At 41.5% G+C, this 19,813-nt stretch overlaps 1 protein-coding gene across 2 annotated transcripts in view; it reads right to left on the bottom strand.

The window, feature by feature from the left end:
* Positions 1–338: 338 nt before the first annotated feature.
* The window catches only part of shisa7b (shisa family member 7), a 28,404-nt gene continuing 8,929 nt past the window's right edge, over positions 339–19,813 (bottom strand). The window contains exons 3-10 of one of the 2 annotated variants that reach the window (XM_044053442.1): positions 16,692–18,850; positions 14,156–14,398; positions 13,613–13,729; positions 13,400–13,530; positions 11,811–11,879; positions 6,329–6,565; positions 3,398–3,779; positions 339–1,313 (exon numbers count right to left, since the gene is read on the bottom strand). In XM_044053442.1, coding sequence (XP_043909377.1) covers positions 815–1,313; positions 3,398–3,779; positions 6,329–6,565; positions 11,811–11,879; positions 13,400–13,530; positions 13,613–13,729; positions 14,156–14,398; positions 16,692–17,101 — 2,088 coding nt within the window. In that variant the 5' untranslated portion in view covers positions 17,102–18,850 and the 3' untranslated portion in view covers positions 339–814. The remainder of the gene's footprint in view (positions 1,314–3,397; positions 3,780–6,328; positions 6,566–11,810; positions 11,880–13,399; positions 13,531–13,612; positions 13,730–14,155; positions 14,399–16,691; positions 18,851–19,813) is intronic. The other variant, XM_044053444.1, reaches the window with a different exon arrangement.

Below are 19,813 nucleotides of genomic sequence, written 5' to 3'. Positions count from 1 at the left end.
TGTTGATGTCATTTGTCTTTTCACCCAAAGTAAAGGCATTTATTCATCATAGTTTGACCTGTCGTGAATCAAGCCACAAAAGTGATCAAGTGACAGAAATCTTTTTTGCAGTTTTCTACTTTTATGATTCTACGATAGTCCGATCACGATCACACGACGCTTCAGCCTTTAAAAACCACAAAAAACGGCTGCGTTAAGGATAAATACGTGTATACACAAAGTCCTACAGGGCTCAGTTATGTTAATACTACAATTATCATCATCATCATCATCATCAGGTTCATTTCATTTTTTCTTTTTTAAAAAAAATGAGCAACTTGTTTGGTTTTAAATAGTTTTGCTTTTTTTTAAATACAAAGACGAGCAAACCTGTCTGTCTCTCTGTCCGTCATCCACAGTGGACTCAAAGACAGACGGACTTCTGTCTGTCCGGAGGACTCAAGGCGACAGTGCAATAAAACCCAAGGATGAGTCAGTAAATTATAGCGCGCCGGGTATCCTTCAATAAAAGTCAGCGGCGGAAACCCGGGAAAATTCACTCACACCGTCATTTGAATTTTTTGCTCGTTTAAAAGTGGACATTTCTGTCTTCCCTTTTTCAGAGAATGGCTGAATATTCTCTCTTTTTTCTTCAAAACACGACAAAGAAGCGACACGGAGGAAAATCAACTCACGGTGAGATTCATGTCGTCACCCGCCGCTTTGTGTGTTATGAATGGGAGAGTGGGGGGGAGGAGGGGGGAGAATGTCTCAGTGCTTCCCTTTTTCCCTCACCTTCTTTACAACTTCACCTCTGTTTTGTCTTCCTCTCTTCTCACACCGTCACCTCGTTCTTACTCCCAGTCCACAGTCCTCCTCCTCCTCCTCCTCCTCCTGGGATGAAGTGCAGCTGTTCGATGGTGTTCTGCCTCTTGGTGGCGAAAGCCATGCGCCGCGCGTTGGGGTGGCCTCCCATCACCACACTGGCTCCACCTCCACCTACGCCTCCGTCCCACCCACCACGCATGCCCATGCCGGATATGGCGGCGGACGTGCGGTCGTGGTCGTGGTCGTGACCCGGCGTCGGGTGGGAGTTCATCTTGATCATGTGATGTCGGTCCATGGACGGCGTGACGCAGATGTTCTGCTGAGACTGCGCCTTCTGGTGGTGGCTCAGACGGCCCATGACCGGCACCATCCCGCTCCCTCCTCGGTCGCCTCCTCGGTCGCCGCCTCGGTCGCCTCCTCGGTCGCCGCCTCGGTCCATCATCAACCCCATCGCCATCAGCCGATCCTCCAGGTGGTCCGGTGAGACCAGGAGCCGCTCATGTGACCTGAAACATGAGACTCGTTTCGTTACAGTTTCCCATTACAATATAGCACCTCCTCAACGTGGGCGGAGTCATCATAGCACGGTTGCATGAAACTGGCGTGACATGGTTGTGTCCAAACTTATAACTCTCTCTCACGTCTCTACCTCACCTCCCCTTCCTCTCCTCTGTCCCCCATTTTTCCTTTCACCACAACCTGTCTGGGCAGACGGCCGCACGTGTTTGAGTCTGTTTCTGTCAGTGATTTCTTCTCCTGTTTTTGTTTGCTCATGAGGTTTCTCTTCTCTATAATATTGTAGAGCAATAGGGGCAACAGGGGCCTCAAACTCAAGATGACCTGGGGGCCAGTGAACTTCTAGTCTGGTCAGGAGGGGCGGGGTCAAGTGAAAAAAGTCAAACAATTCGGGGAAAACAGTTTAGTGATTAGAAATGAAAATGATCCATCATGATGTTGCAAAATTACAACTGTAAAAGTGTTTGCTTTGATATATATAGTTGACGACAAAAGAAAAAGCATATTGATGACGCTAAATGAATCTGTAAATAACAAAATATACATGATTAAAACACTAGACAAGCTTATATATAATTAAATGTTGAATTTAATAATTTCAAAGGATATCAACTGGCGGACCGCATGTGGCCCGCAAGCCGTGAGTTTGAGACCCCTGTTGTAAAGGTAGAACTCAGTCATTGAACATTTATTGACAATTCTACAGCCATAAAGTCTAATAAATCCAGGTCATAAGAGGGTTAAACATGAGTTGATAGACAGGTGTGGATTTCATGGACAACGTTCAAAGGGGACATATTATGCAAAATCAACTTTTTAACCATTTCAATACTTATATTTGGGACTCTGGAGGCCCTACCAGTCGCCAAAGTGTGGAAAAAGAATACTCAGTCATGTTTTCATGGTCCCCCTTAGTGTAAGTATAGGCGATAAAACACTCCATGTTGAATTCCCTGCGCTTATGACGTCAGCATGCGCATTTCACCGCGAATGTTACTGCCCAACCAGTAAGTTTACTTGGAGAGCTCCACCTTAGCTCCACCTTGTCCCTGCGAGAGTGCAGGCGAGGGAGGAAGAGCGGTATTATGTCAACGCGGAGGGACAAGTGTGCTGTTGGTGGCTGCACAGTGGAGCACAGTGTTTTACAGAGGATTTTATATATGAAGCTAATGTGCCGGATAAAGTCAGCAAACGTGTGTTCGTGTGTTCGCACCACTTCACATCAGACTGCGGCCAGCGGTCGCCGTATTTAGTCAGCGACGTACAAACACACACATTGTTAAGAAAAGGTCACATAGAGGTCATAACTGACCATTCTGACACGTCCTAATTAAACATATGTGTTCAGTACGTCCTCCATGACCGGAGCACAGACTCAGTCTGATACAGTCACATACAGCAGCTGTTTATGCAGCGATCAGCGGTGGATCAGTGGTGCTGTCCCTAAGTGTTTTTAACTGATTTACAGTTGGACAGTGTTCGGCTCCATCCTTATGTAGGACGTCTCTTCCTGTGACGACACTCTCGCTGTTTTCTGCTCACGCTGACATGTTGATATTGTCAGAGTGGACAATAGTGGCGGGAGGGGGGGACGAATGGAGCTGTAAAGCGCTGTAAAGAGGACAAATCAGAAACCCCCTGGAAGAAGTGGGCGTGTGTTTGCCTGTGTCTCATTTGCATATAAAGGGACCATGCACGAAAACCAAGCGTTCTGAAAGGGGCGGGTTTAGCAGGGTTATTGAACTGCTATGGTGCTTCATCCTTATGGTATTTTGACCAAAGCATGTCACTGACATGTTCATTAGGACACCAGGGAACTATTTTAATGGGGGAAATAGGGTATAATATGTCCCCTTTAACTCGTCTGCTTCACATTTTCAAAGACGCCAGATGAGGTAAAAAGGACAGAGGAAGTATTGTGCGTCATAAATCATTAATGTCGTTTACCCTCACCTCAGCAGACTCTTTCAATTTGAATGAAACCGTTCTGCTCCTGACATTCATTTAATATTTCATCCTTGAATTCATCACTCTCTCTTCCCTTTTTCCCACCTCTGACCCCGGGTCAGCTCACCTGCGGAGCGTCTGGGAGGCGGCGCCCCTGCTGGTGCTCATCATGGCTTTGTAGTACTGGTGCTGCTGGTTCTTGGACAGGCGTGAGAGCGTGTTGCCCTCGCAGAGAGCCAGCAGCTGGTCCTGGGAGCGGACGCGGCGCGGCGGCCTGTCGAACGAGGAGCTGGCGTAGTGCGACTGCACGGGCAGCGGGTACGGGTTCGGGGTGGAGGCGGGGATGTGGAGGCGGGGCCGGGAGCCGTTGAGTGGCAGCGTTCCCCGGGATCCTAGCGTGTACTCGCCTCCCCACGGCAGGTGGTGCTGAGACGAGTGGAAGGAGGGCGGAGCGTTGTTGAAGCGGCGTTTGGAGTTGTAGTAGTTGGAATACTCGTCCAATTCTTTCTCTGGTTCCAAAAAACACAAAAGAGAATGTTATTTTACAGTAATATCGACTGTTTTTCTACAGCATTTTAAAGAAGGTTCAAGTTCAAAAACTGATTTTAATCATTTAACAAAAGCCTACGATTAAGTCTACGATATCTTAAGAACACAGACAGACAGTTTGCTGTTCAGAAGAAACAGCAAACTGACGTTTGTAAACCACTCACTCTCACACACCAAAGTCCATAAAGAAAATCAGTGATTTTAGCTGCTGGTCCTCTGCTGCCTCGTGTGGTCACTTTGTGTCACTGAGGTCAATCAGAATAAAATATTTCAAAGTTAAAGTGACAAAATAAGACATTTGAAGTGTGTGATGGAGGCAGCAGTGGATCAACAACTCCTGTGTGTGTGTGATTTTAAAATCACTGATTTTCTCTGTGGTCTTTGGTGTGGGAGAGTGAGTGGTTTACACGCGTCTGTCTGACACTGAGATAAAGACGTGAACGTGTTCTTAACATATCGTAGACTTAAACTGATATAAGTGGCTAAAATCTGATTTTTCATTTTGTTTTCACTGAGCATGTCGTGAAGTGTCTCAAGCTGCAAAATACGTGAATTACATGCTAAAATGCTAATATGGCATAAGTACATTATCCTGAATGATAGTATAGGTTCTTGGTCATGGATGCTAATGTTAGCAGCTAACACCACAGGTGACACAGCAGCTCCTGTGTAATGTGATGTAATGTAATGTAATGTAAAGTAATGTAATGTAAAGTAAAGTAAAGTAAAGTAAAGTAAAGTAATGTAAAGTAATGTAATGTAAAGTAATGTAAAGTAATGTAATGTAAAGTAAAGTAATGTAAAGTAATGTAATGTAATGTGATGTAATGTAATGTAATGTAATGTAATGTATCTCTGCTGATTCACCTCTGATCCGTCCACACATTTGTCTCTGATCTGGAAGAACGGCGAGAATAAGACGGTCGCGTACGATGTGTGAAGTCAGTGAGGACATGAAGGACATTTTAAAGACATTCAGCCTCAATAGACGTCAAGAATTATTTCAAAAAGATAACAGAAATGCTTTTAAACGGAAGCAAAAACATCATGACTGTTCAAATCAGCTAAAATATGTTGTAAATGTCTTAGAAATTATGATTTCATGAAAAGAACAGGAAAACTATCATTGGAAATTGCTGACTCATGATAATAAACCATGAACAGTGTTGTTGGGACTCGCTGACTCAGCATCCCTGACAAACAATAACAATGAAAAACGGAAACATTGTTGGCAATAATAAGAATAATAAGTGACTCAGCATAAATCACAAAGATCAGTTAGCGTCGCTGTTGTTAGAGTTTGTTTAAATGTGGGACTTTAATAATGAGAAGATGATGAAGATGATGAAGATGAAGGTGTCTGACATATTTCATTTTTAATCAAATGTGGTTCATGCTCTCACTTCATTACTGCTCACACACACACACACACGTTTGTCCATGGAGTAAAAAACATCCATCACTCAACCCTGCAGAGGCCACGCCCCTCCCCCTGCAGGGGCCACGCCCCTCCCCCTGCAGTCTACAGTCACAGCAGAGAGACTTTTTTTCTTCTGTCATCCGCAGCAGTGAAACCAACCAATGCCCCTCCCCCTCTGTCCTTCCTCTCTCTCCTTCATCATTTCCTTACATTTAAAGCACAGCTGTGCAGGTTTTGTTAGGATAGGTTTGGGGAGGGGGGGGGGCTCTACTGCCCCCTACTGTCTGTAATTATATTATTATTATTATTGTTCTCATGAGTTCACTCTGATCACATACACCTGTATCTACAGTGTTTTTATGACTTTCCTCTGATGTTCCACCAGAGGGAGCTCACGTACCACAGCTTGAGAACCATGGGGACAAGGGGACACTTGTCTACTCAACCTACTGCTGACATTTACTGGTGTAATTAAATACTGTCCTCAAGTCACAAGTGAAGTCTGAAGTCTCTCAGACTGGAGTTCATGTCTCTCTCTCTGTGTCCCAGTGTGTCTGAGAGTGTTTCAGTATGTCCCAGTGTGTCTCAGTGTGTCCCAGTGTGTCTCAGTGTGTGTCTCAGAGTTTGTCTCAGAGTGTCTCAGTGTGTCTCAGAGTGTCTCATTGTGTCTCAGTGTGTCTCAGTGTGTCTCAGTGTGTCTCAGAGTGTCTCAGTGTGTCTCAGTGTGTCTCAGTGCCTCAGTGTGTCTCAGTGTGTCTCAGTGTCAAAGTGTCTCAGTGTCTCAGAGTGTCTCAGTGTGTCTGAGTGTGTCTCAGTGTGTCTCAGAGTGTGTCAGAGTGTCTCAGTGTGTCTCAGAGTGTCTCAGTGTCTGTCAGGAGTGTCTCAGTGTGTCTCCAGTGTGTCTCAGTGTGTCTCAGAGTGTCTCAGTGTCCTCAGAGTGTCTCAGAGTGTCTCAGTGTGTGTCAGAGTGTCTCAGTGTGTCAAAGTGTCTGTCAGTGTCTCAGTGTGTCTCAGAGTGTCCAGTGTCTGAGTGTCTCAGTGTGTCTCAGAGTGTCTCAGTGTCTGTCAGAGTGTCTCAGAGTGTCTCACCCAGCCTCTTCAGTGAACTGTAGCGGTTGATCTCTGGCTTCATGGTGACCTCGTAGGACGGTGGCAGCTGAGCGAGGTTGTGGAAGGAGTGAGAGAAGGAGGCGTGGCTGCCGCTGCTGTGTCTCATGCCGCCGCCTCCCATGATGCTGCTGCCGCCACCGGGACCTTTACCGCTTCCTGAGAGCAGGGAGGGGCCGGAGGAGAGCTGGGCGGAGTTATTCATACGAGCTCCACGCTCTGGAGAAAGAAAGAAGAGGGAAAAGGTGATGGAAGATTGGAGATGAAGGAGAGAACAATAAGAAAAACAATAACAAAAGAAATGTGAGAAAACAAAGGAAAAAGAGGAGGATGAAGGTGACAAAGATAAAGAGAAAAGAGGAAAAAAAGGAAGGAGAAGAGAGTTTGGAGGTGAAGATAAAGCAAAAATACACCAGAGAACAAACGGAGGATAAAAAAGAGGAAGGTAAAGAGAGAAGTTTGAGGAAAGAAGAATGACGAAAAAATAAGAGAAACAGGTTAAAGACAGAAAGAGAGAAAGAGAGAAAGAAAAAAAGAAAGTACATGGAGGAGAAGAGAAAGAGATGACAGAAGAAGAGAATCTGGTTAATGATCAGTAAACACAGGAAGTGTCTCTGAGCTCCATGGCAACCGTCTATAAATACAACTGTTCTGTTCATCTGAGGCTCCAACACACACACACACACACACACACACACACACAAAGAGCAGAAGCAGCAGGTCGATCATTTCACATTAAAATGATTTGTCTTATGTAAGACGGGCAGTGAGGGGGCGGGGCTTGTACACTTGAACACCAGTGACATCATACAGTTACATTTACACAAGTACATTCATAAACAGACGTCACTCTGTTTGACCTTGTGTGACCTCACATGTGCAGTTTCTGAACATTAACACATGAACAATGAGGTCGACAGACGCTGTATCAACGTTAAATATTCCCTGCATCATCGTTGAATTATTGCCGTATCATCGTTGAATTATTGCCGTATCACCGTTGAATTATTACCGTATCATCGTTGAATTATTAATTATTACCATATCATCGTTGAATATTCCCTGCCTCATCGTTGAATTATTATCGTATCATCATTGAATTATTACCCATATCGCTTGAATTATTGCCGTATCACCGTTGAATTATTACCATATCATCATTGAATATTCCCTGCCTCATCATTGAATTGTTACCGTATCACCGTTGAATTATTATAATATCACGTTGAATTATTACCGTTCACTTGAATTAATACGTATCATCATTGAATTATGCGTATCATCATTGAATTATTACGATATCATCATTGGATTACGTATCATCATGAATTATTACGGATCATCGTTAAATATTCCCCATTATCGTTGAATTATTACGTATCATCATTGAATTATTACATTATCATCCCAGATTATTACGGATCATCGTTAAATATTCCCTGCATTATCGTTGAATTATTACCGGATCATCGTTGAATTATTACCGTATCATTGTTGAATTATTACCATATCATCGTTGAATTATTACCATATCATCGTTGAATTATTATCGTATCATCATTGAATTATTGCCGTATCATCGCTGAATTATTGCTGTATCATCGTTAAATATTCCCTCATCATCGTTGGATGCCATATCATCGTTGAATTATTGCCGTATCATCTGTTGAATTATTACGTATCATGGAAATATTCCCTGCATCATCGTTGAATTATTGCCGTATCATCGTTGAATTATTACTGTATCATCGTTGAATTATTACCGTGTCGTCGTTGAGTTATTATCGTATCATCATTGAATTATTGCCGTATCATCGTTGAATTATTACCGTATCATCGTTGAATTATTGCTGTATCATCATTGAATTATTACCGTATCATCGTTAAATATTCCCTGCATCATCGTTGAATTATTGCCGTATCATCGTTGAATTATTGCGCGAATTATTGCTGTATCATCATTGAATTATTGCGTATCATCGCAATTATTACATATCATCGCGATATTAATTATTGCCGTATCATCGCTATTCCCCGCATCATCGCTGATTATTACGTCGCATCATTGTTGAATTATTGCCGTCGATCATCGCGTTGAATTATTGCCGTATCATTGTTGAATTATTGCCGCATCATCGTTGAATTATTGCCGTATCATCGTTGAATTATTACCGTATCATCGTTGAGTTATTGACTTTTCCAACAGGAAACTGAAGTTTGTAAACCACTCACAAATCAGTGATTTTAGCTGGTGGGGACACAGGAGCTGCTGGTCTTCTGCTGCCTCGTGTGGTCACTTTATGTCACTGAGGTCAATCTGATCGAAGGATTTCAAAAGTCAAATTTTACAAAATAAGACATTTGAACTTAGTGATGGAGGCAGCAGTGGATCAACAACTCCTGTGTGTGTGATGTTAAAATCACAGATGTTCTCTGTGGGCTTTGGTGTGGGAGAGTGAGTGGTTTCCAAACTTCAGTTTCCTGTAGGTAAAGTCTGTGTAACAGTGAGATAAAGATGTTAAAGCGTTTCTAAACTGTGTTTCAATCAAATCTAATCAGACGATGACGTGGGGACAGAAACTCGATGATGTTGTGCCGTCAGCACTCGAGGACGAGAACGTGACAGTGAGAAGTTACGTAACTGTGGGAAAATGGGGCCATTTTGTCCAGTGTGTCAGGACGGTCGTGGTTATGGGCCGTGATCTTGTTAAGATTACTGCTGGACATATGCTGCTCATTGACCACTGACAGTAATGGGCAATTATGGCCAATAATGTCTGCGCTAAGCGTCACCTGGGGAACACACACACACACACACACACACTGCAGTGCTGTGGATGTTAAACACACACACACACAGGGGTAACAAAGTAATGCCAGCTGTGAGATCACATAGTTTCTACAGTTTCTTCACTGACCACAGTAACGCTGACTTACATGTCTTTTTTTCTCTTTTCATAATAACAACGTGTCACAGTAACAGAATTAGGGCCGGTCATTTTCCAGGAGTGCAAGAGTGAATGGATTTGTTCTTGTAACACCTACATGTACGATGACGGCTGACAGAGGTTTCTGATGCCGTTGTCATGGAAAAAATGAGCTGCAGCGAGAGCGAGAGCAGAGTCTCTGACTCACTGAGCTCAAGGGTTCTGTTTCCTCTTCAGGAGCACGCTCACGTTATCTAACACAGGAAGCCTGACGGTGAGACTGGATGACAAAAACCTCCAAGTACCACAAAAAGGAATCTCAAAAGTCTTAATGTCATGTGTTCAAAAGGGCAAAGCACTCACTCTCCCACACCAAAGTCCATAGAGAAAATGAGTGATTCCAGCTGGCGGGGACACAGGAGCCGCTGGTCTACTGCTGCCTCGTGTAGATTTTTATGTTATAAGTCTTGTGGCAAAGGGTTTACGCAGGAAGTAGTAAAAAGACAAAGTCAGAGGCTCTTATTTTATAAGAATTAGTACCAAAATAAAAGAAAACATAAAAAGGATTATTTATTTTAGAAAAAAAACAAAACGCAACAGGACATGGATGGATTACTGGGCGGGCCTACCGGGGCCCGGGGGGGGGGTTCAGCTGCTCAGGGGCCCTGGAGCCCGAACCTCTCCAATCCTATCTTGATATATTCGGTACTAGTTATTGAAAATACAAGTTTTTGTCAGTAGAGGGCACTATTTTTAAGATGGACCTCATTTTTTATGCTGTTTAGTGCAGTTTCTAGAACAAATCAGGTCCAGTCAGGTGTAAAACTTCCTCATTTTGGTGCAGAACTGTTAGATGAGTTAAACTGGTTCAGTCCGAGTTCTGATGTTTTTGTTGCTGATCTGAAGGACGAGAGTAAAGTGCTGGCATTGCTTTTGTGTTTTCTTGGTGCAAAGCCTGAGAAAGACAGACAGACAGACAGACAGACAGAGCACAGACCTGGGTTCATGTGTGCTGGTGTCAGCTGTGAGCACAAACACAAACAACACCAACACGAACAGGAAGAGGAAGCAGCAGCACATTTGGCACCCGTGGGGGGGGTGGGAGGGGCAAACAGGCTTGCGTAAAGCAGAGGGCGGGGCCAGCTCACACTCTTAAAATTGAATGTGTCACATTCAACACGACTTCTACACAAAAATTTATTTAAATATAAATATGTTCACACTAGAGGTGGAGGAAAATATTATGACTTAAATAACATGATAATATCATAATAATATTGTATTATGACTTCAATATCGGGATAATATTGTTTCGTGACCTAGATATCATGATAATAATATCGTGTTGTGACTTAAATACCACGATAATATCATGTCATGACTTAATATTGTGATAATATCGTGCTGTGACTTAAATATCATAATATCGTACCGTGACTTGAGTGTTGTGATATCGTATTGCGACTTAAATATTGCGATAATATCGTGTTGTGACTTAAATATTGAGATGATATCCTATCCCGACTTAAATATCGTGATAACATCGTATCACAACTTTAATATCGTGATAATATTGTGTTGTGACTTAAGTATTGAGATAATATCGTATCACAACTTTAACTACTATCGTGTTGTGACTTAAGTATGGCGATAAAATCGTATCGTGACTTAAATGTCGTGATAATATCGTATCACAACTTTAATATCGTGATAATATTGTGTTGTGACTTAAATATTGAGATAATATCGTATCACAACTTTAATATCGTGATAATATTGTGTTGTGACTTAAATATTGAGATAATAGTATCACAACTTTAACTACTATCGTGTTGTGACTTAAGGCGATAAAATCGTATCGTGACTTAAATGTCGGTGATAATATCGTATCACAACTTTAATATCGGATAATATTGTGTTGTGACTTAAATATTGAGATAATATCGTATCACAACTTTAATATCGTGATAATATTGTGTTGTGACTTAAATATTGAGATAATATCGTATCACAACTTTAATATCGTGATAATATCATATTGTGACTTAAATATTGTGATACTATATTGTGAGTTAAATAAATATCCACTGTGATAATATCATCGTCATGGTAGACTTTAATATCGTGACAATATCGTATATCGTATTTTAATATCATGATAATACCGCATCGTGACTTAAGTGTGGCAATAAAATCGTATTGTGACTTAAATACTGTGATAATATCATGATATCCTATTGCTACTTTAATACTGTATCATGACTTATATCGTGATTGTGTGACATAAGTGGACATTATATTATGTTTTCTTGTCACATGTAAACATATTTTTATTATTTTATTTTGTTTTGTTTAGAGCTGAAATTCAGTGATATAATATAAATACTGTAGTATTGTGAGGTGGCGTTAACGGTGACACAGCAGTTTTTAAGAGTGAAGAACAACAGGACACACAGACAGTGACGTGGTGAGGCTGTTTGTTCAACCGCTGCACCACCGCCACTCCCGCTGCCGCCGCTGCTGACCACGAGGCTTACCGATGGTGGCAGAGTGTTTGGGGCTGGGTGCTGACCCCTGCTGGTTAAAATGGTGGTGCAAGTTCCCAGCTGCAAAGAGAGCAGAGCCGACAAAACTGACGGACAAAACCACTCGAGAGACAGAGAGAGAGACAGAGAGAGAGACAGAGAGAGAGACAGAGAGAGAGAGAGACAGAGAGAGAGAGAGAGAGAGACAGAGAGAGAGAGAGAGAGAGAGAGAGAGAGAGACAGAGAGAGGGAGACAGAGAGAGAGAGACAGACAGAGAGAGAGAGACAGAGAGAGAGACAGAGAGAGAGAGAGAGACAGAGAGAGAGGGAGACAGAGAAAAGAGAGAGAGAGAGAGAGAGAGAGAGACAGACAGAGAGAGAGACAGAGAAAGTAAAGAAAGAAGAGTGTGTTGTTGTTGTTGTTGTTGTTTAAACAGAAAGTCACTCAGCGTCACTTTGATCCATCAGTGACTTTTTTCCTGTGATCGTTACAAAATATCAGATTCTGTCATAAACAAAAAATCAGCAAAAAAAAACACGTTTGGAGTTAAATCAGAAAAAAGGAAAACAATCTGCAAATTATTGTTATAAAGAAATAACATAAAAATATGCAACATTAGAGAGAAATAACTAATATTACTTCATGTTTTTATTTGAGAAAACAAGCTAATTTTGTTCATTAACTTTAATTCATTGATCATAAATTCACTTTTTTGTGTTTAGTTTAATTAAAATTTTATAAAATCAGTGATTTTAGTTTCTTCAATGAGAATATTTAATATTTCAAATATCCTATTTTATTTAATATTAAATGAAAAAAACAAAGCTTTTCCTCATTGTTTTTTCCCCCTAATTTCTTTTTTTCTTTTTCTTTTTTAATTACAAATTATTTTTAACTCTGATATGTGATCAGGTTAAGAGATGATTTCATCTGGATATAGAAAAAAATTAATCTATAAATACAATTGTGAATGTTTGTTAGATTAACTTTAAAGTAGATTTCTTTTTACAGTGCTGTGCAAAGGTTTCAGGCACTACCATCTCTGTTGTTCTTTCTGTCTGTCAAATTCTGTGATCATTGGACTTAAAGCTGCTCCTGTGACATATTAGCGAGCTGTCAATGAGTTGAACTCATGCGACACGTGTATGTCTGGAATAAACCTGGCGTAACAGACGCTTTTTTACCGCCGATATTTCTTTAAATGAAATAGTAGAACAAACACAGGATTTACCAGTAACATGAATGAGTATGAACAGAGCTGTGTTATTGTTCAAGTGTAAGCGTAGATCACGCTACATACTTGACACCTGTAGAGGATGTTTTTTTTTCTGCATACATGTTTTCTGGATGTGTCCCAGTAAAGTGAAATAGAAATAATGATCCTCTATTGTCGTTATAGCATTGCTAAAACAACTAATCTAAGGGTGGCCTAAGACTTCTGCACAGTACTGTATACATATATACATACATATATATGTACATATATACATATACATATATATATGTATATTTTAGTAATATCGGGGAATATTCGATTTTAAAGCCATGATGATGATATGGTGAAAAACCCAGTGTAAATCCTGTGTTTTCTGACACTCACTGCGGTTGTCTTTGCTCTGCAGGACGGGGGTATAGAGGTTTTTAGAGGCGGAGCTCGTCAACATGGCCGTGTTGTTCCTCTCTCCCTGCTGCACGGGGCTCGACTGGTGTCGCAGGATGTCCACCAGCGACCTGAAGACAAGACAAGAGAGAATTCAACCTTTCAAACTTTTATCGTAAGTTTGTGAGTCATAAACGTGGGCGTCGCCCTCACCTGGGCATGTTGACGTCTCTGTTCCGCGGTCGACGCGCCACCTTGCTGAAGGCGATCCTGACGCCCACGGCCACCACCACCGTGAAGGTGATCACTCCGCCGATCACGTACGCCGTGCTGAGGCCGGGTAAATATAACGTTAGCATGACAGGAAAGATTAAAAAAAAGAAATGTTTTCAAACACACACGAAAACCCCCACATGACTCTTAATGCTGTAGTACATATGCCAGGCCTGTATGTGGCACTGTTGCCACAGAAATGGAACAAAAACAGAGGAGACTTTCTTCTGCAAACAAATGCTCGATTAATCGAGAAAATAATCGACAAATCAATGAAAGTAATCATCATATATATATATCAGATATATTCAGTGTGTCAGGTTCAGGGATAGATTCCTTCATTTCCATGGATTTCACTCTGACACCTGAAAACAGACACTGATTCCATTTTGGGTTTTTTTTGCTGCCAACATGGCGGCGTAAACAAACTGAGTCATGTGTGCAAAGTGCTGAGAATAATTCTACCCAAGCCCCGCCCCTCACCTGCTGTTCTGCTGCTGCAGTGTCTCAAAGTCCGGGTCGGGCTTGTTGTTGGCGGGAACGGTGACAGGGACCAGCGGCTCGGCCCAGTCCGGGGACTTGTAATTGGTGCAGGAGTCCTGGTCCAGGCGGCTCCTCTGGTGCTCGCAGCAGAAGCGGTAATGACATGTGCCGCAGCAGTAGATGTAGCTGTCTTTGGAGCAGTTAAATGTGCTGTCGAAGTGGCCCATGACGTCAAAGTAGCCTCTGAAACACACACACGTCACAACGTTATTATCGTAATGCTGAGACTTTATTATTGTAACGCTAGGACTTTATTATCGTAACGCTGAGACTTTATTATTGTAACGCTAGGACTTTATTATCGTAACGCTGAGACTTTATTATCATAACATTCCGACTTTATCATCGTAACACTGAGACTTTATTATTGTAACGTTGAGACTTTATTATCGTAACATTCCGACTTTATCATCGTAACACTGAGACTTTATTATCGTAACACTGCGACTTTATTATCGTAACACTGAGACTTTATTATCGTAACACTGAGACTTTATTATCGTACGCTGAGACTTTATTATCATAACATTCCGACTTTATCATCGTAACACTGAGACTTTATTATCGTAACACTGCGACTTTATTATCGTAACCTGCGACTTTATTATCGTAACACTGAGACTTTATTATCGTAACACTGCAACTTTATTATCGTAACACTGAGACTTTATTATCGTAACACTGAGACTTTATTATCGTAACACTGCAACTTTATTATCGTAATGCTGAGACTTTATTATCGTAATGCTGAGACTTTATTATCGTGTGAGCTACTTTATAATCGTAACACTGAGACTTTATTATCGTAACTGCAACTTTATTATAGTAATGCTGAGACTTTATTATGTAATGCTGAGACTTTATTATCGTACAGCTGAGACTTTATTATTGTAACATCGTGCTGAGACTTTATTATTGTAACTTACTTATTATGTAACACTGAGACTTTATTATTGTAACACTGGGACTTTATTATTGTAACACTGCAACTTTTTATTGTAGAGACTTTATTATACGCTGAGACTTTATTATTGTAACACTGAGACTTTATTGTAACACTGCAACTTTATTATCGTAACGCTGGGACTTTATTATCGTAACACTGAGACTTTATTATCATAACATTCCGACTTTATCATCCTAACACTGAGACTTTATTATTGTAGCTGAGACTTTTTATCGTAACACTTTTATTATCGCTGAGACTTTATTATCGTAACACTGAGACTGTATTATCGTAACGCTGAGACTGTATTATTGTAACACTGAGACTTTATTATCGTAACACTGCGACTTCATTATCGTAACACTGAGACTTTATTATTGTAACACTGCAAATTTATTCTGATATTATTACAACTTAAATATATTGAGTGAGGCTCATAATTCTGTGTCGTAGTGAACGTGGTTGTTCCTCAGTCCTTTAGTTATTGTTGTGATGTGACATCACTGTTAGAAAAAGAAAAAACATCATTTCAGTTTAAAGTGGTGAGGTGTTCAAGCTCGTCGTAACTTATAGATCTGTTGTTATCGTGCTGCGTTCGAGTGCCTGAAAGCGTCTGTTGTTGCCGTGTGCAGCAGCAGCCGCTCGCCAACACACAACTGATTTAGAGCCCATGACCTGTTGCCTAGCAACAGCAAGACGCCTGTGAGCCGCAGCCCAGGAGAGGAACCGTGAAGTGCTGTTGACTTTTACACACCACACACAAGAAAGGAAATTAGACGACGCACAAAATTAATGTCGGAGGCTGTTAAATTTTTAGCTGACTGTGTACAACACACAGATGACTTGTATTACACACAACCGGTTGTAAACCTGATTTTCCTGACATTGTATTTATTTTTCAGATATTTCTAGCTGTTGATAATTTCACCTTTAATTCATTTAATTCCATTGTTTGGTTCAGAAAATGTCAGAAAACTGTTGGTGCGTTCCATTTGTAGTTGGAACATCACAAAATAACATATACATCGTCCAGCTAACAAGGGCCAGAGCGACATGTTTGCATTTGCGACTTCTCAGCTGGAAATTCAGACATAAATGGAATGCAGTCGCATTATTATGAAAATAAAGTTGCGATATTATGAATAAAATGTAAGAATAATTTCTTACATTTTATTCATAATATCGCAACTTTATTTTCATAATAATGCGACTTTATTATCATGATATTGTGACTTTATTTTCATATTATTGAGACTTTATTCACGTAAAATTGCGACATAATTCTGGTAATATCGCAACTTTATTCTGACATTATTACAACTTAAATTCATAATTCTGTGGTAGTGCACAGAACGCAGCATTATTCTTACGACATTTCATATGTTTTTATTCGCTTCATTTTTAGTCCGATTTCCGTTTTTGTTGATGTATCTCCAAAGATCTGGTTGGCCACGCCTACATTTTCACAAATCAATCAAGTTCAGGGATCTCCTGTAAATGGTTAGATTTAGATGTTAGCGACGGTCGTACCTGCACACGTCCATGTCCACCAATCGTCTTGGAGGAGGAGCCACCTGCGCCGGCATGAGTGGCGGCTTCAGGGCGTCAGCCGTCATATTCCTTGGCAACATGGTCTGGGGGAGGGGCTTCGGAGGAAGTTCAGCCACCGCCGGGGGATCGTCCTCCCCGTCCTCCACCTCGGCTGCTTTTGGCGCCACCTTGGGTCCAGCGGGCAGCGGCGGTGGCACTGGCGGCTTGTAGCCGGTCAGGAGGAACAAGGTGGCGCTGGTTTTAGCAGCTGCAGCCGAGCCGCCGCCAGTCAGAGTCCTGACGCTAGCCCGTCGTACTGTGGCGATGGTTACCGTGGAAACAGCAAGGCAGAAGAAAAACAAGAGAACGAGCGACGAACGAAACATCCTTCTCGAAATTAAAGGTCTCATCGTGAACTTTCTGAGTCAATGTAAAAAACAACAGATAGCTCAGTTAGCACTGTTAACGATTAGCGTCCTCATCCAAGATGGCGGCGTCTCCGTGTATAAAAAAACCCTCGGTGTGAAAAAGTCACTTCCTGTTTTGTCCACACTTTAGCGTAGATTCACGTTTTTTGGGCAAAAGTTCGCATTTCACTCCCTCGTCGTAATGTAAACAAATCCTTCCTTTGAGCAGCTTTTGTAAACAATGAGGTTTGTCGGCGTTTTTTAGGCCCGAGTAGAACTTCCTGTGAAATGGCTATTGATCGGAAAATAATCAATGATGACTTTTTCTTTGTTATGGCAGCAGAAAACACAGGCAGTGACGTTTATTTGTTTCTGTTATTCGTAAACGAGAGAAATGTAAACTCGTCAAACAACGACCGAAGAAAGAATTGTTCATGGAAAAATGTTCACGTAAGAAAGTGAAGAATCTGTAAACATCGAGTATGTAAACTTTGACCTTTAACGCTTTTGTTTGACCACTTCTAACGCACAAAGGAAGATTTGGCACTTTTGAACGTGAAGACGGACAAATTGTTTAATTTAAAAAAATCTAGTGTGTGTGTGTGTGTGTGAGAGTAAACAGAGTGTAACTTTAAATGAGCAGTAAAGGTGAAAATGCTTGAAGTTTTGGTTTCAGTGATCGCAGAATATCGGATTTAGACTTCGCGTGTGTGTGTGTGTGTGTGTGTTTCACTGATAAAGGTTCATGCTAGAAGAAGAAGAAGAAGAAGAAGAGGAAGAAGAAGAAAACGTCCAGAGATCGGTTCTGGAAAAACATTCACAGAAAAAACCCAACAACAAACAACACGGACCGATATCTTATGTGCGTTCGATTCCCTCGCGCGAGTGTCTCTGCTCCGAGTTCAGCTTGGTCCAGCAGAAGAGGACGAAGGACGGCTTGGGCCCGGTTCTAGCGGGGCAGCGAGGTTCTGCCCACAGAACAGACATGAAAATGTCCGGATTCATCCGTCAACGCTGAGGGGGAACGTTTGCGAGGCGGCGACGAAAGCGGGCGGCGGGAGAAACCCGACACGCGGGCCGTTACAGGGCGACCACTTCAGCGTCTTCTTCTTCTCCCTGAATGTGCGACGCGACCCAGCGTCACTCCAAACATCGTCAGGTGTTCTTCCATAAATGCGGTCACTTGCTATGGCTGCTGTTCAGTATGGCTTTAGATTTTTAAACCGGATCTTCTTCCACCAAACGTGTGAAAACAGTGACAGGTTCTAAGTTGCATGTTTCTCAAAGAAGAAGATAAGGTAGGAGGTCACAGAGGTCACTGGGATTCCATAAAAAGGGGAGGGGTTTAGTCTTCGGACATCAACGCGTGGAAGAAACAACTGGAAGACGGAGACGATGAATCTCCGAACTTTTCAGAGCAGCAGCGGTGATGATGGTGTTTGTGTAGCTGACGTTAATGAGACAGATGATGACGATTACAGTTCCATTAATTCTTCTGTTTCCTTGTATTTTTGCTTCAGTTTGGCGTCTGGTTTTGGTTTTTCTTAGAAAAGACACAGTGGGAGGACGAGGAGGAGAAGAACACTCCCCCGATGGAATGATTTGAAGTGAGGAGAGCAGCGGAGATAATAATAACTATTATTATTATTATTTATATTAATAAAAAAGAGAGAAATCCCTCAGGAATCCTCCAGGGGGCGCTGGAGCAGAAATCTGTATTAACTCGCAGCTTCACATCCACCGATCTTCACACTGTAGGAGAAATAAAACAACATGTAGTGAGTTAGAGAGGAAAATCTGTTCTGATAAACGGCTGTATGACATTTTAATTTTTATTGTTTAGTTTAATATTTTCACTCTTTAGTCATTTATAATAAAATCGTTTCAGCCAACACTACGTGAAGAACATGTACGTCTTTATCTCAGCAAAATAAACGTCAAAGATGAAAAGACGAATAAAACGTTAAAAGCGTTCCATTCTTTTCTCGAGAGAACAGGATGTTTGACAGGAAGTGTTTCCTGGGTCACAGTAAATAAGGCGGCGCTCTCTGCTGGAGGGTTGTGGACACTGCAGTGACGATGTGACAGCGTGACTTCACATCAGCGCGGCTCCAAACCTCCGGGCTTTTTCCGACCTGTTTCCTCAGATGTTGTAATTAAGGAGCGTCCTGCTGAGTCACAGCTGAGCGTCTGCTGCCTCTCTGCACGAGCACAACATTCACTCAATCACAAAATAAAAACCAACCACTGAATATGGACCACAGGCGTGGACACGTGAAACACGGACTGAGCATCCACAGGTTTAATGAAACCATAAAGAAATGAAGTACAATAAAATTAGGATTTACTGACCATCACGTTTCATTCCATATTCATTTGGAAAAATACTAATTTTCCTGTGTAATGAAGGAGATTTTCATTAGGGCGTCATGTTCATTTTAAAAAGTCAAAATTCTGAGATTAAAGTAAGAATTCTGATTTTAAAAAGTCAGAATTTAAAAAATAAAATGAGAATGAGACTTTTTTAATCAGAATTATGACTTTGATCTAAGTCATTATTATTTATTATTATTATTATAAACCTCAGAATTCAGGTTGTTTTGTCCTCATGTGGCACGTATCCTCTTCCCTGTCACAAAACTAAAGCATGTGAATTGTAAAAGAGGGTGGGTCTCTTTAATCCTAAAATTATAATAAAAAACAAAATTGACCTAC

Source organism: Solea senegalensis, linkage group LG20 (genome assembly GCF_019176455.1).
Source record: "Solea senegalensis isolate Sse05_10M linkage group LG20, IFAPA_SoseM_1, whole genome shotgun sequence".
In the NCBI taxonomy this organism is placed as follows: domain Eukaryota; kingdom Metazoa; phylum Chordata; class Actinopteri; order Pleuronectiformes; family Soleidae; genus Solea; species Solea senegalensis.
Note: the sequence above shows the minus strand (reverse complement) of the source record. Positions and strands in the feature narration are given on the sequence as shown.